We start from the raw sequence: 17,326 nt of genomic DNA, 5'->3' as shown, positions 1-17,326 counted from the left end.
CCGCTGATAAGCTGTTATCGGCCTCGTGGGATAACAGCTTATCAGCGGGATATATTCCACAACACCACGCAGCTCGAGTGCTATATTGCTTTTATAAAACGGTTTCCAAGTATAATAATATAATAATAATAATACTATAAGTCCGACTGGCAAGAGTGAGGGCGCGCGAGAGAGGGGTTAAGACATTAGCCCGCGTCTATTCTTGTACAAAACATCATTTTCTGCGAAGTATTAGTAAAGTTATAAGCGAAGATCGATTCACAAGGATCTGACAGCGCCATTTGTTTTTTTTAAACCAAAGGCTTTTAGTAAGAGAGTTGCCATGGCAACCAATAACCGAGTCCATTGGACTCGGTTATTGGATTTATACAATGGCTGTGAACCAATCAGATTGCTTGATTTGAGAGAGCCGTTTTATAATTGGTATTATATAGACGCGGGCTAATGTCTTAACCCCTCTCTCCCCGCATTTCTAAATAAGACGTAACGTTACTTGGTGTCGGCATATGGCTCTGGTGTCGGGCTTTGCAAAACGCTCTCAGCTTCTCAGCAAGCGCCAGGATTGGCCAATGTCGACTTCAGTCTCCAGAACGATCCAATCAAATCACCCGCACGTCTATCTTCTTGCTAGAGGTCCCGCCTTACAGTAGTGTTTCAACTGACTCTATCAGAATACAATGCCAGTCGGACTTATAGTATTATTATTATTATATTATTATACTTGGAAACCGTTTTATAAAAGCAATATAGCACTCGAGCTGCGTGGTGTTGTGGAATATATCCCGCTGATAAGCTGTTATCCCACGAGGCCGCAGCTTATCAGCGGGATATATTCTCCACAACACACTTGCTCTCGTGCTATATTGCTTAATTATACAACAGGTAGTTCCGGCCGGGCAATTTGATTGGACAAGAGGGATCCTACCAGTGCCGATATGTAAGGGATAATGTATATTGAGGCGGTGATTACGGGGGAAATAATGACCGACAGGTGATGATTGATGGCTTAATCATCACCTGAAGGTCATTATTTCCCAGCATGGTCATTATGGCCTACAACTAAATCATTCAATAATCTGACAAAAATAATTATTTTCATTAGTAATAATTAGTTTCATTCGTAATTGGCACACAAGACACCACAGCTGCAACTGGTTGGCCTAATTAGTAGTGTTTGCTGACAAAAAGCTCTTATCAACTGATTAATCCAGGTGTGCCTAATCATTGTAGTGAGTGTTGACACCGCTGGATTAATCAGTAGAGCAGCGGTCGGTTGTCGAGAAATAATGACCGGTGAATCTTGTTGATTGACCAATCAGAATCGAGTATTCAAGAGAGCCGTGTTCTAATTCATGATAACGCACTGGCGCTTCACTGTGTGTAGATCACTCCGCTTCACAGCTGCCCTAATCAACAAAACACTTCACAGCTGTAGAGTAGACAGTAGTAAAGTAGACAGCCTGCAGTTAATTAGGCTGATTAGGCTACATTTTTCGGCAAAGCAGAAAGCTGAGTGGACTATTTTTGTTGGCGGAGGAATAAATAGAGAAATCATATATTTTCTCAGCTTTTTGTCATTTTTTTTATCAGCTTTGTTTAATAGAACTGTTGTATAAAAGCAATGTCACACTCGAGGTCGTGCTGTTGTTGGCTAATATCAGCACTGCTGTGATTATCTTCGGCACTCGGCCTGCGGCCTCGTGCCTACGACCGAATCACAGCAGTAGGAGCCAACATTAGCCAACAACAGCACTCCCTCTCGTGTGATATTGCTTAAATAGCTATGTTATCTCCCCATCTATATTACATTATACTCGCACTATTCGCATCAGCTGTGTCGAGTCACATTTTGAGGAGCTGCACACAGGCTGCGCCGGCAGGTTCGCTGACCGCAGCGCACCCCTCGGTGCATTTGCTGAGATGTTTGATGCGGGAGTATACAGTATCAAGGCCTTTACTCACTCATGTACTGAAGTATATCAAGGCCTTTACTCACTCATGTACTGAAGTATATCAAGGCCTTTACTCACTCATGTACTGAAGTATATCAAGGCCTTTACTCACTCATGTACTGAAGTATATCAAGGCCTTTACTCACTCATGTATTGAAGTATATCAAGGCCTTTACTCACTCATGTATTGAAGTATATCAAGGCCTTTACTCACTCATGTACTGAAGTATATCAAGGCCTTTACTCACTCATGTACTGAAGTATATCAAGGCCTTTACTCACTCATGTACTGAAGTATATCAAGGCCTTTACTCACTCATGTACTGAAGTATATCAAGGCCTTTACTCACTCATGTACTGAAGTATATCAAGGCCTTTACTCACTCATGTACTGAAGTATATCAAGGCCTTTACTCACTTATGTACTGAAGTATATCAAGGCCTTTACTCACTCATGTACTGAAGTATATCAAGGCCTTTACTCACTCATGTATTGAAGTATATCAAGGCCTTTACTCACTCATGTACTGAAGTATATCAAGGCCTTTACTCACTCATGTACTGAAGTATATCAAGGCCTTTACTCACTCATGTACTGAAGTATATCAAGGCCTTTACTCACTCATGTATTGAAGTATATCAAGGCCTTTACTCACTCATGTACTGAAGTATATCAAGGCCTTTACTCCCTCATGTACTGAAGTATATCAAGGCCTTTACTCACTCATGTACTGAAGTATATCAAGGCCTTTACTCACTCATGTACTGAAGTATATCAAGGCCTTTACTCACTCATGTACTGAAGTATATCAAGGCCTTTACTCACTCATGTACTGAAGTATATCAAGGCCTTTACTCACTCATGTACTGAAGTATATCAAGGCCTTTACTCACTCATGTACTGAAGTATATCAAGGCCTTTACTCATTCATGTACTGAAGTATATCAAGGCCTTTACTCACTCATGTACTGAAGTATATCAAGGCCTTTACTCACTCATGTACTGAAGTATATCAAGGCCTTTACTCACTCATGTATTGAAGTATATCAAGGCCTTTACTCACTCATGTATTGAAGTATATCAAGGCCTTTACTCACTCATGTACTGAAGTATATCAAGGCCTTTACTCACTCATGTACTGAAGTATATCAAGGCCTTTACTCACTCATGTACTGAAGTATATCAAGGCCTTTACTCACTCATGTATTGAAGTATATCAAGGCCTTTACTCACTCATGTACTGAAGTATATCAAGGCCTTTACTCCCTCATGTACTGAAGTATATCAAGGCCTTTACTCACTCATGTACTGAAGTATATCAAGGCCTTTACTCACTCATGTACTGAAGTATATCAAGGCCTTTACTCACTCATGTACTGAAGTATATCAAGGCCTTTACTCACTCATGTACTGAAGTATATCAAGGCCTTTACTCACTCATGTACTGAAGTATATCAAGGCCTTTACTCACTCATGTACTGAAGTATATCAAGGCCTTTACTCATTCATGTACTGAAGTATATCAAGGCCTTTACTCACTCATGTACTGAAGTATATCAAGGCCTTTACTCACTCATGTACTGAAGTATATCAAGGCCTTTACTCACTCATGTACTGAAGTATATCAAGGCCTTTACTCACTCATGTACTGAAGTATATCAAGGCCTTTACTCACTCATGTACTGAAGTATATCAAGGCCTTTACTCACTCATGTACTGAAGTATATCAAGGCCTTTACTCACTCATGTACTGAAGTATATCAAGGCCTTTACTCACTCATGTACTGAAGTATATCAAGGCCTTTACTCACTCATGTACTGAAGTATATCAAGGCCTTTACTCACTCATGTACTGAAGTATATCAAGGCCTTTACTCACTCATGTACTGAAGTATATCAAGGCCTTTACTCACTCATGTACTGAAGTATATCAAGGCCTTTACTCACTCATGTACTGAAGTATATCAAGGCCTTTACTCACTCATGTACTGAAGTATATCAAGGCCTTTACTCACTCATGTACTGAAGTATATCAAGGCCTTTACTCACTCATGTACTGAAGTATATCAAGGCCTTTACTCACTCATGTACTGAAGTATATCAAGGCCTTTACTCACTCATGTACTGAATTATATCAAGGCCTTTACTCACTCATGTACTGAAGTATATCAATGCCTTTACTCACTCATGTACTGAAGTATATCAAGGCCTTTACTCACTCATGTACTGAAGTATATCAAGGCCTTTACTCACTCATGTACTGAAGTATATCAAGGCCTTTACTCACTCATGTACTGAAGTATATCAAGGCCTTTACTCACTCATGTACTGAAGTATATCAAGGCCTTTACTCACTCATGTACTGAAGTATATCAAGGCCTTTACTCACTCATGTACTGAAGTATATCAAGGCCTTTACTCACTCATGTACTGAATTATATCAAGGCCTTTATTCACTCATGTACTGAAGTATATCAAGGCCTTTACTCACTTATGTACTGAAGTAGACCAAGGCCTTTACTCACTCATGTACTGAAGTATATCAAGGCCTTTACTCACTCATGTACTGAAGTATATCAAGGCCTTTACTCACTCATGTACTGAAGTATATCAAGGCCTTTACTCACTCATGTACTGAAGTATACCAAGGCCTTTACTCACTCATGTACTGAAGTATATCAAGGCCTTTACTCACTCATGTACTGAAGTATATCAAGGCCTTTACTCACTCATGTACTGAAGTATATCAAGGCCTTTACTCACTCATGTACTGAAGTATACCAAGGCCTTTACTCACTCATGTACTGAAGTATATCAAGGCCTTTACTCACTCATGTACTGAAGTATATCAAGGCCTTTACTCACTTATGTACTGAAGTATATCAAGGCCTTTACTCACTTATGTACTGAAGTATATCAAGGCCTTTACTCACTCATGTACTGAAGTATATCAAGGCCTTTACTCACTCATGTACTGAAGTATACCAAGGCCTTTACTCACTTATGTACTGAAGTAGACCAAGGCCTTTACTCACTCATGTACTGAAGTATATCAAGGCCTTTACTCACTCATGTACTGAAGTATACCAAGGCCTTTACTCACTCATGTACTGAAGTATATCAAGGCCTTTACTCACTCATGTACTGAAGTATACCAAGGCCTTTACTCACTCATGTACTGAAGTATATCAAGGCCTTTACTCACTCATGTACTGAAGTATATCAAGGCCTTTACTCACTCATGTACTGAAGTATATCAAGGCCTTTACTCACTCATGTACTGAAGTATATCAAGGCCTTTACTCACTCATGTACTGAAGTATATCAAGGCCTTTACTCACTCATGTACTGAAGTATATCAAGGCCTTTACTCACTCATGTACTGAAGTATATCAAGGCCTTTACTCACTCATGTACTGAAGTATATCAAGGCCTTTACTCACTCATGTACTGAAGTATATCAAGGCCTTTACTCACTCATGTACTGAAGTATATCAAGGCCTTTACTCACTCATGTACTGAAGTATATCAAGGCCTTTACTCATTCATGTACTGAAGTATATCAAGGCCTTTACTCACTCATGTACTGAAGTATATCAAGGCCTTTACTCACTCATGTACTGAAGTATATCAAGGCCTTTACTCACTCATGTACTGAAGTATATCAAGGCCTTTATTCACTCATGTACTGAAGTATATCAAGGCCTTTACTCACTCATGTACTGAAGTATATCAAGGCCTTTACTCACTCATGTACTGAAGTATATCAAGGCCTTTACTCACTCATGTACTGAAGTATATCAAGGCCTTTACTCACTCATGTACTGAAGTATACCAAGGCCTTTACTCACTCATGTACTGAAGTATATCAAGGCCTTTACTCACTCATGTACTGAAGTATACCAAGGCCTTTACTCACTCATGTACTGAAGTATATCAAGGCCTTTACTCACTCATGTACTGAAGTATATCAAGGCCTTTACTCACTCATGTACTGAAGTATATCAAGGCCTTTACTCACTCATGTACTGAAGTATATCAAGGCCTTTACTCACTCATGTACTGAAGTATATCAAGGCCTTTACTCACTCATGTACTGAAGTATATCAAGGCCTTTACTCACTCATGTACTGAAGTATATCAAGGCCTTTACTCACTCATGTACTGAAGTATATCAAGGCCTTTACTCACTCATGTACTGAAGTATATCAAGGCCTTTACTCATTCATGTACTGAAGTATATCAAGGCCTTTACTCACTCATGTACTGAAGTATATCAAGGCCTTTACTCACTCATGTACTGAAGTATATCAAGGCCTTTACTCACTCATGTACTGAAGTATATCAAGGCCTTTACTCACTCATGTACTGAAGTATATCAAGGCCTTTACTCATTCATGTACTGAAGTATATCAAGGCCTTTACTCACTCATGTACTGAAGTATATCAAGGCCTTTACTCACTCATGTACTGAAGTATATCAAGGCCTTTACTCACTCATGTACTGAAGTATATCAAGGCCTTTACTCACTCATGTACTGAAGTATACCAAGGCCTTTACTCACTCATGTACTGAAGTATACCAAGGCCTTTACTCACTCATGTACTGAAGTATATCAAGGCCTTTACTCACTCATGTACTGAAGTATATCAAGGCCTTTACTCACTCATGTACTGAAGTATATCAATGCCTTTACTCACTCATGTACTGGGCCACACAGACGAGGTGGTATTTTCAGGTGTTTTGGGCTCCTAATGGAAACTTTTCATCAAAGAACATCAAAGGTGCAAGTTTCCCCACTTGCTCGCTACGCTCGTATGGTGTTTGTCTTTGTCTTTGTACTTTCTCCACAACTTCTTTGTCTCCTTCCAACTCCCACTTTTTTATTTATCCCCCCGCTCTTTTGCCGCTATATTAAATTCACACTGGTCTCATTCTCCCCTATTTAACCATTGTGCTCAGAGAGAGTTCAAAGTCACTCTCAAGCACAACACCAGTTGTGAAGTGGATCACACTCGTGTTTGAAGTCAATCCCCGCAAAAGAAGAGCGGGCGAGATATTCCCAGCATTCTCCCAGCCCCTTCCTCTTTGGCCACTCACCTTGTCCTATCTGGTCTCATTTGGAGCCGTGGAGGCGCGGTGAGATGCTATGGAGATGAGATGAGGTGATGCTAATAATGGGGAGCAGCATTTGATGTCTCTGAAGTGTTTGTGGCCAGCGAGGCTGGCCCTTTGATCAGCTACTCACTGCATGCTTTCTCGGGTTCAAGGAGATGCGGAACAGATGGACAGGCGGACAAACCGAATGATGAGAAGACGCGCTCGCCAATCTCAAGATGCCAGACAAAAGTGGAAAGTGTCTACCGTATTTGGTATCTTGTTATTCTTCCCTTTGTACTAGAAATTGTGTTGTGTAGGCCACTGCTGTCCAGGTCATAGTACTCACCAGGGCTCTCATCTATCAAACCTGCTGTCCAGGTCATAGTACTCACCAGGGCTCTCATCTATCAAACCTGCTGTCCAGGTCATAGTACTCACCAGGGCTCTCATCTATCAAACCTGCTGTCCAGGTCATAGTACTCACCAGGGCTCTCATCTATCAAACCTGCTGTCCAGGTCATAGTACTCACCAGGGCTCTCATCTATCAAACCTGCTGTCCAGGTCATAGTACTCACCAGGGCTCTCATCTATCAAATCCCTACTAAGGATTCTTAGGACTTCCTAGGAACGAATGACTATCCTATCAGTGATGGCACGCACACCTGAACATCTATCCGTCTATCTGTTCTGTCCATTTTCTGACGGATCAGTGTGGCCAAGGCCTAAAGCAGCATCTCCCTATAGGCTAAGTCCGAGAACACAGGAAAGGTACAAGGAAAGCAATATAGCCTATGACGGGTTCGTTTATCTTGCCTTTTATTTGGCCTTTATTTCATTTATATATTTGTATCCTATTTTATTTTTAATATTTGTGCTTATTGTAGATCATAATTAGGCCTACCTGTACAACTTTCACCTAATCATTTTCACTTTGATAGGCTATGGCGTATCAGCATGTGTTGTCTATTGGGCTAATTTTAAGAATGGCTTTAAATCTGTTTCTACAAATGAACTATTCATATAGAAATAAATATGTAAATGACCATTAACACATTGAGTGCCAGCGACGCCATATGGCGTCATTAGAAATTTACCATAGGCTGCCAGCGACGCCAAATGGCGTCAGTAACTCCAAATTGTTTTTTTGACGGGGGGGTGTCGATCTAAGCTTCTTACATCGCCTCTTACAATATTGTAGCTATTGGAGGTCTATAACCTATTTTACAAACCCATTAGGTGGCGACAGCACTCTCCTGATAAGAGAAAGTGGAGCCAAACACACAGAAGAAGTCGCTGGGGAAAAAGGAAATCGCATCGCATCCGTCCGTATGCATCAACATGCATGAAGCCAAACGCCAGCTGTGCCCGCAGCAGCTGCATCCGCTGTCACAACTGAGCACCTCCGTGTCCGCTGCGACAGCACATTCGCATAATCAGCCTTATTATTCTCAACTCGAAGCATGGGAGCCCGTGACAAACAAACGCGGAACCAAAAAGCTGGATGTCGCGCACCCTTCACTGTGTGTGCACAGCAAACTCAGCAGAGAGCCAACAGACACACCCAGGAGGAGGCGTGTGCAGTTGAGGGGGGGGGGGGGGGGGGGCACGCAGAGCACGCAGAGCAGCATACACTTCACCCAGACAGACCCAGACATCAGAAAATTAGCTTCAGAGTCAGTGATGTGCTTGAAATGTTTAATTTCACAAAAGGCTCATTATCTCAGCTCGTAGAAAAAAAGGGCTGTTTTTGGTTCAATCAAGCTATCTTCTCCGGCTCATAACTAAAGAACGGAAAATGGGATCAATAAACTTTTTTTTGCAGGTGATAGAAGAGAGTCTCATCGTTATTTGTGCGTGTTCAGTGTTTACATAGTAATTATTAAAGAAATTATATGACTGTTTTAAAATGCATTGCGGCCTATGTGGCACAGCAAGCAACCTTTTGCCCAAGGGCCGTGGCACTCAAAGTGTTAACAGCCGATTCACATGGATTTAAATAATTAATCACAGACATTACAATTCCAGTGTTGGCTGGTAAACTATATGATTGTTCCAATGACAGGCCCATAGGTTAGGCCTACAGTACATATCTTTTCCAAATGCGCATTCACTGCAAACAACCATTATCTCCGCTTGTCACAACCATGGTCACAACAGAGGTTGTCAGTTGGACGACGGTCTGGCATTTGGGCTTTAGAAATCATTTGTGTGGGATAAGGTGCGTATATGTGTGCACTTCTCTGTGTGGGATAAGGTGCGTATATGTGTGCACTTCTCTGTGTGGGATAAGGTGCGTATATGTGTGCACTTCTCTGTGTGGGATAAGGTGCGTATATGTGTGCACTTCTCAGTGACTTCTCTTCACCACTAACACTCTGGTCCGGTCATCTCGGAGTCGGGTTGTTTGGGAATGCAGCCCAAAGGGGGTGGTAAACTCCATCTAAGGCTAAATACCGGCACGAGACCGATACTCGACAAGTACCTTAAGGGAAAGTTGCTGGGGCGCTGGACTTAAAGATGGGTCAGCGTTTGCGTAGATTATTTGCCTAAGTTGTCTTTTAAACGGTTTTATTGTTTTGTTTTTTACATCTATACGTTTGTGTGGGATACCTTTGCAAGACGATACTGGGTGGTGAAACATGGATTGCATGGAGTAGATAGTCACTGGACAGGTTAGTCATGGTTTTAGTAGGGATTATAAGCAAGGTTTGATAGATGAGACCCCAGATGTCCATACTTGGTGGTGTATGGAGGCACACACTGCTGCCCTGCTGGACTGGATTTCTACCAGTGTGTGTGATATACAGTAAGGTGTTGGTTGGGTGGCTTTCTGACAGACTCAACTGAAGCATGACGATACGCATTCGATCAGACTTACCATATTTACTGGCGGAAGTTCGAGACACGGTGGAGTTGTTGACAGAATTGTAGGCTGTCACTTGTTTGGGCACCAGGGCCGCCACTGAATTATCAGGTACCTGCAAAACACACACGAACACACATTATTTTAATTAGTGTCCAAAACAATACATCTATAAGCATTTTCCAGACGCAGTATTCCCTGTACAGTATGCACAGCCATAACACAACCACTCAGTGAAGACATAGATCATTGTATTGATGTCAGCTTCTATATTTCTCTCCATCTATTCTAGTTGGATATGGATAAACAGGGAGACTATCGTATTACCCTGTGTGCCCCATTCAGCCCACACAGCCATATGGAGGGCCAGTTTGCCATTGAGAGGGACGTCCCACACTCTCTATTCAATAACACCTTTCCTCTAGGGCCAGCATAGTGTGTGTGTGTGTGTGTGTGTGTGTGTGTGTGTGCGCGCGCGTGCGTAAGTGTGTTATACACTGTGTGAAAGTGTGAAGAATAGTGTGGTGTGTGTATGGGTGCATGTGTTGGTCTATGTGTAAGTAAGTGTGTGCAAATGAGTGAGTCAGACATGCGTCCCGCCCGCCCCAGTCCGCCTCCAGCCAAACAGGATTCAATTAACACAACTGGGATAGGGGCCGTCCCAGCCGTGCCTCTGACACACGCACGCATGCGCATGTGCACGCACGCACGCACACACACACACACACACACACACACACACACACACACACACACACACACACACACACCTATTCTGCATAATCTGACTACCCGCGCCTCAGGCTATGGCAGGGTTAATTGCAGTGATCTCTATGATAGTGTGGGTGGGTGGGATGGGGAATAGGGTCCAGGGGCATTGTGGGTAGTGTATGTGTGTACGTAAGTCTGGGCCTTATTGGATTGTAACATTATTGCCGTATGCATAATATGTTGATATCATTGTAAGGGGGAGGTAATAGGGCAGACCCAAACCCCCCTACGCCCTAAAGCATGCTCCCTGATCACTAATCTTACATGTTGAAAAGATATGAAGTCAGAAAATTATAATGGAACATAATGAAATGAGAAAAGGAGGAGTGGCGTTTTGGGAAATAACATTTGGGGGAGGGGACAAAGGAAGAAAGCGGAGAGCATTTTTCAGGAAGAGAGAAGTGGAGGGAATTGTTTGCTAGTGGCTACTATGTGACGTTTCCTGAACAAGAGATGAAACTTTTCACTTGACCTAAGTGAGGGCAGAGAGGGAGTGGGTTTGGCGGTTGGCTGAAGCCTGACATGTTTGGATCAAACCAGATTAGTTTGATAGAGCAACGTCTGAGTCCACTCAGCGTGTCTGGTCAGTCATATCTGCTGAAGACAGACAGATATCTGGAGGACATCCTAAGGCCAAACAACATGTCTGCTTTGTCCAGGGTTGACATCAGTCAATGGAGTGCATCAATGGATTTGATTAGTGGAGCAACCAGATCTTTATCAAAAATACTGCATGGACTTCACTCTTCCAAACTCAAGTCAAAGACATCTCAATTACATTCAGTGAAGTAAGAAAAACGGAAATGTAAAGTCTCAGAAACCAGACCCCCCATGAGAGGAACCTGAATGTGTTTGTGGTGTCCCCTAGGGGTGGGTCAGGTGATATGGCCCTATAATAATATCACAATATTTCATGGTATTTCTGCAATAACAATATTCTTGATGATATGACAAAATGCAGAAAAATATTTTATTATTAATTTCAAGAACATACAATTCCAACAAAATAAGTTATAGCTTTATATGTCAGCATAAATGGAACAGTTTGCCTTCAAATATTCAAATATGCCTTCAAATATTATGTTGTACATGCTCTTTTGTAACCAAACCACTCTCACATTACTGAAGTCACTCCCCTTTTTGGAAGTATCTCCTCCACCGTGGAGCTGCTTTCAGCCATGCTTGTTATTGCTAAGCGTACCTCACACCATTACGCAACAGTGTGATGTCATTACACCAACAAGTCGGAATATTGCCATCATCACAATTTCACGACATGTACGTATTTGTGATATATGATGATGAGCTGTAATGATATATCGAGGACGATACCCCCCCCCCCCCTAGTGTGCCATCCTTTCACTCTGTCCCTCACCTCATGACAGAATTCAGGTGTCAAGAGGTGAGGGATGCGGGGAGGTGTTTTCAGTTTTTCTCTCTCTCCATCTAGGATAAGGCGCCCTTATTGCCCGGCCTGCAAAAAAATGAATTAACTTCTGTCTTCATTATCTTATCTCCAATTGGAATCAGCCCCCTAATCCATCCCCCCCCCCTCCCCATGCGCCTCATCCTCCAAGCCTGTCAGCGCTCGCCTCTGCTGACATTTAATTTAGGCCCCTGCACAGACCTCTGCTCTGCAGGAAGACACACACACTCGCAGGGGAGAGCGGCTGCCGGCAAATGATTAACAGCGTAATGACGGAGCGGAGCCGTGTCCCATTTAGAGCTCTGCTGGACAGACAGTCACTCATCATCACGAGGAACCAAACTGGCCTCTGTCAGTATGTGTCTATCTGTCTGTCTGTCACTCCACATAGATGCGTCTGTGTCTCACTGTGTGTTTGATGAGTCAGTCAGTGAGCATTGTGCTGTCCATTCACTACCTGCTGGCAAATGTGTGTACATCATTTCCCCTGCATTATTAACTGTGTGCATGTGTGTGTGTGTGTGAGTGTGTCTGTCTGTCCACTCCGTACGTGAAAGCCAACACTAATCCATTTCAATGTGTCCAGACGCTTGACCGACACATCCGATTGTATCTGTGTCTCTGTCTCCCCTCTCTACACAGAAGGGATTACCTCTAACTCTCACCCTGTTGTTGGTGACTTGCCTGCCTGAGCCCCCCCTGTCCCATCTCCCTCCACCTCCACCTGGTGGTGGTGGTGGTGGTGGTGGTGGGGGGGGGGGGTGCTGTCACTCAAAGGCCTGCCCCACTAAACGGACCAGGAAGAGCTGTGACAGCACAGTCCATTAGAGCGCTCTGGGGGTCAGGTCACCCCTAAGAGGAAGCGGTGGGGAGAGGAGGAACTGACAGGGCAGGAGACACAGCTGGGATACGGAGGAGAGATACATGTAAAGGAGAGAGACACAGATGAATTGATGAAAGTGTCGAAAAGAAACAGCCTGCACTAAACATGTGGCCTCGATTTTTCTTTACTGTTTTTGTTAGTTACTTTTTCCCCTTTGTGTTTAATATCAGTTATAATATTTTCTCTGAATGTGGCGGAGACTCATCTCACCGCTGTGTTTGTGCACCATTACCATGGAAACTGGATGAATAGAACAGTCCTTTCCTCTGACGGAATGGTGTGAATCTCTTTAAAAAAGAAAGATGTAATGACACTCTAACAAGTTCCAAACTGAGAATGCTACGCCTCTGCAGGCAGCAATCCATTTTTCCACTTTTTCTCTGTGAGATCTAAAAGATTGAATTTCTAAAACTTTACAGAGCCTTTCAATTTGACTGAAACCCCCTGTTTCATGTTCAAAGCACTTCTACCAAGGTAATTCACAGACTTTTCAACACACACCCACACCCACACCCACACACACACACACCCACACCCACACCCACACCCACACACACACACACACACACACACACACACACACACACACACACACACACACCCACACACACACACCCACACACAGTCCATCATATGACCTAGCCTGGTAAACCATCCTGATCACGTGAACTCACATTGTGTTTTGTTCTGCGGATCAGTCTGGCCTCCAGCCCGCCCCCAGCGATTTCCAGAAATTACAAAGTCCACGGGCCAATCAGGGACCTGCCTCATAGTTGACAACGTAATCAGCCAATCAAGGATGCCGTTAGCAAAACAGTAATGGTGGCTCCCGAAACGACGAGTGGTAACGTTAACGTTGGTAGAGTAAACATAGCCATAATTTCAGTTATTGAAGAAATAGACTCAATAACAACAATTAAACAAGAACAAGAATATTCAACAGCGGAGTTTCGAGTGGATTTGGCGACACTGATTGGCTGAAGGAGTGTCTGTTGCCCACCACTGAAATCGCTGTGGACAGCTCAGAGTCCACACTGATACATGGAGCCAAACAGAATGTGAGATGAAGTTATTGGGTTGGTTTTACCAGGCTACCGTACCTATGACCCTGTTAGACATATTACACATTATGGAATTACTTTAACACACAAGTCGTAATAACATCTGATTAGCTAATTACTGAGTATAAAAAACATGTATGTATGTGAGATTGTGAGACTGCTGGCCCCAGAATGCCTTGAGACCATCATGCTAAGGATCAACGAGCAGCAATGTTTGGTGAGATCAGGAGGGGTGAGAACACAAGTTGAGTGTGTGTGTGTGTGTGTGTGTGTGTGTGTGTGTGTGTGTGTGTGTGTGTGTGTGTGTGTGTGTGTGTGTGCGTGTGCGTGCGCTAGGGATGGGCATTTCTAGCAAAAACACTATTCGAAATTCGCTGGCCAAAGTCGACTTTTAATCGAAATTCGAAAAGAAATTTTTTTTTCTTTTTTTTTCTTTTGTGAGTGAAATGTTGCATTGTCTCGCCTGATTCTAAGTCTAAGGCTTTATTAATTAATAGAAAAAGCTTCTGCTGTGGATTTTTAGCTCAAACAAGCATTGCACCACTGAAGTAAAGAACATGTTACATGACATTGACATTTTCGAAAATAAAAAACAGTTTTGACAATCATGAGTGGTTCATTAAATATTTAGTAGGCTCAGGTCTGAGTGCCAAAGGGGTGCCAAAGTCACCCCCTCTCCCTCTTCATGGGATTTCATCCGCCATTCATTTTTCCACAAACCTTGCTTAAAATGCTTATAAAAATTGTTTTACTTGCTCAAACCAAGCGATTCGACTATACTTGGAATCAGGGGAGACAATGCAACATTTCACTCGCCCCAATTTTTTTTTTTTTTGAATTTCGACTTTCAATAATAAAAGTCGACCTTGATAATAACAACGATTATTCGAAAATTCGAAAATCGATGCCCATCCCTAGTGTGCGCGCGCACACGCGCCACACAATATGGACTCTGTTCGATGAAGGTTGAGCTGTGGATACTGCCTTGCTGATAGAGCAAGCGGTTTACCTGAAAAAGGAATAAACCCTCAAGGAATAGCAGTACACTTGTAGCCATCTAATCAGGGGGAATGTTTTTTAATTATGTTTTAATTATCTGCATTTAATTCCAGCAAAACTCTGGGTCCTGAGGACCAGGATTAAAAGCCAGTGCTCTTCAATAAGGTGTACCTGATAATGGGCCAGCATGTTCAGTCTCTTCCAGTCACTTTCAATCTTGGTGGTGACGTCCTCGTCTTGCAGGATCATGCGCTGACCTCGGCCCTGACGCCACTCTGCATTTGAAAGAAATATATCTGATCAGCATAACACACCAACTGTATTCACACAGCACTATTGCCAGGCTGTATTCACACAGCACTATTGTCAGGCTGTATTCACACAGCACTATTGCCAGGCTGTATTCACACAGCACTATTGCCAGGCTGTATTCACACAGCACTATTCTCAGGCTGTGTTGAGAAGGTTAAGGAGGCAAAGGCAGCTATGTTTTCACCAGTTTTTTATTTGTTTGATTGTTTGTTTTTTGTCTGTCTGTCAGCAGGATATCTATTAATGAATTTAGGTTAAATTTGATTGGCCTGGGGAGAAGGAAGAATGGATTTGATTTGAGTGGTGTTTCAGATATTGGCATACTGAAAAAGGTTTGTCCCCTGATCAATCCCTCTGCTCACTTGACTTTGTATTATAGTTTTCTATTTCCATATATGAATTACTGCAATATTGTCTGGTCTGCAACTTATCCAACTTACCTCAACAAATTACTGATAATCCAGAAAAGATTCTTAAGAACGATCTCTCTGTCTAGTAGACACGAACCATCTGCACCTCTTTTTATGAAATATTCAATATTACCCATTCACAAACTTAATGTTTTTCACTCATGCTTGTTTGTGCATAAGTTTATCAACAGTAAACAAGATCTTCCATTTACCTTTCATAATTTCTTTATTTCTCCTTCTGATTTTCATTCATATTCAACCAGGCATAGTGGCAATCTTCATTTACCTTTCTGTCGAACATCTGGTCATCAATTTAATATCACATCTAGAGGTCCAAGACTTTGGAATGATTTGGACGTGTCTCTGAGGTCCACATTATCTTTCACATCCTTCAAAAAGTTATTGAAAAAACATCTTATGTCTTAACCTTCAATGTCATTATTTTCCATATTATGTAACCATGTTTTCTTTTATGTTGTTTATGTTTATAGTTTTTCTATGTTGTAAATGTCTTTGTTTATCTTGTGTTTTACGTATCCACTGCAGTAGATGATGGGAGTGGAACTCTGTACAAGCCCTTTGGGCTTCGTTCCCTCCTTGCACTGTTTTTCTTTTTAAATTGTGCTAAATAAATCAAATCAAATCAGATCAGATCTTGGATCACCACTAGATGATCATCTTTTTTTATTGCCAAAAACTATGAAATAATGAAGATAGAGACTTGATTCCAATTTCTAAGGGCATGTCTGCACGATAAAGAAATCATTTGAACTTCTACTTGTGTGTAACAGCAGGTCGGAGATTTCTTCAGGGAGGTTTGTGCTTTTATATCTTTGTCATGCCATGTCTTGTCATGTGACACCTTTTTATCCTGTCATGTATACTGTGGGCACTAGCTGATGTGTGGCAATCAAATTTCTCCCCAGGGCCCAATGAAGTCTCTATTCTCTAGCTGAGTTTGTAGATGTTAGATGTGACATGGTGGTCAACAGAGTGGTTCCTATACAAATTCTAATGCTTACAAAGCTAACCAGAAGAAAGCATCACTCTTTTCTATTCAGTCTGTTGAAAAGTTATCACTAACTCCATCTTTATCTGATGGATAAGTGATACTGTATTGAGCTTTTTCTTTGCCTTCTTTGGAAGAACCATTTAACATTGTCGTAAAAAAGCTGAATAGGCTCAAGAAGTGAACCAAACGTCAAACCTCTAATACAATATCACAGTGTGGAGCAGGCAAACAATGAAAAACATAGGGATAAGAAGAGAAGAAAAGAAAGGAGAAGAGATAGAGGAAGGAACAGAGAAATATCACATGGGAGAAACAAGGAGAAAAGGAGCTCTCCCTCTCACTCCTTTCCATCTCTTTTGTCGGTGCGATGGATGGATGGATGGATGGGGGGATGGTGATTACAGCTGGTCGCCCAGGGCCGGTGCTCTTCCTTTTTCATCTGTGGCACCGGCCCCCACGCCCTATTGGTCCCCGCCCTCCCCTCCTCACACCTCCACGCCCCGCTCTCTGATGGCCCCATCGGTCCCCGCCCTA

General features: G+C 42.3%; 1 protein-coding gene across 2 annotated transcripts in view; it reads right to left on the bottom strand.

Annotated features, from left to right (window-relative positions):
- Nucleotides 1–17,326, bottom strand: part of plxna4 (plexin A4) — a gene marked incomplete at both ends in the record, with an annotated part of 489,925 nt that overhangs the window by 28,600 nt on the left and 443,999 nt on the right. For both annotated transcript variants that reach the window (XM_083659977.1, XM_083659976.1), the window contains 2 exons: nt 9,934–10,033; nt 15,230–15,333. In XM_083659977.1, the coding sequence (XP_083516103.1) occupies nt 9,934–10,033; nt 15,230–15,333 (204 nt within the window). The remainder of the gene's footprint in view (nt 1–9,933; nt 10,034–15,229; nt 15,334–17,326) is intronic.

This window comes from Poromitra crassiceps (genome assembly GCF_964638095.1).
Source record: "Poromitra crassiceps genome assembly, chromosome: 2".
In the NCBI taxonomy this organism is placed as follows: Eukaryota; Metazoa; Chordata; class Actinopteri; order Beryciformes; family Melamphaidae; genus Poromitra; species Poromitra crassiceps.
Note: the sequence above shows the minus strand (reverse complement) of the source record. Positions and strands in the feature narration are given on the sequence as shown.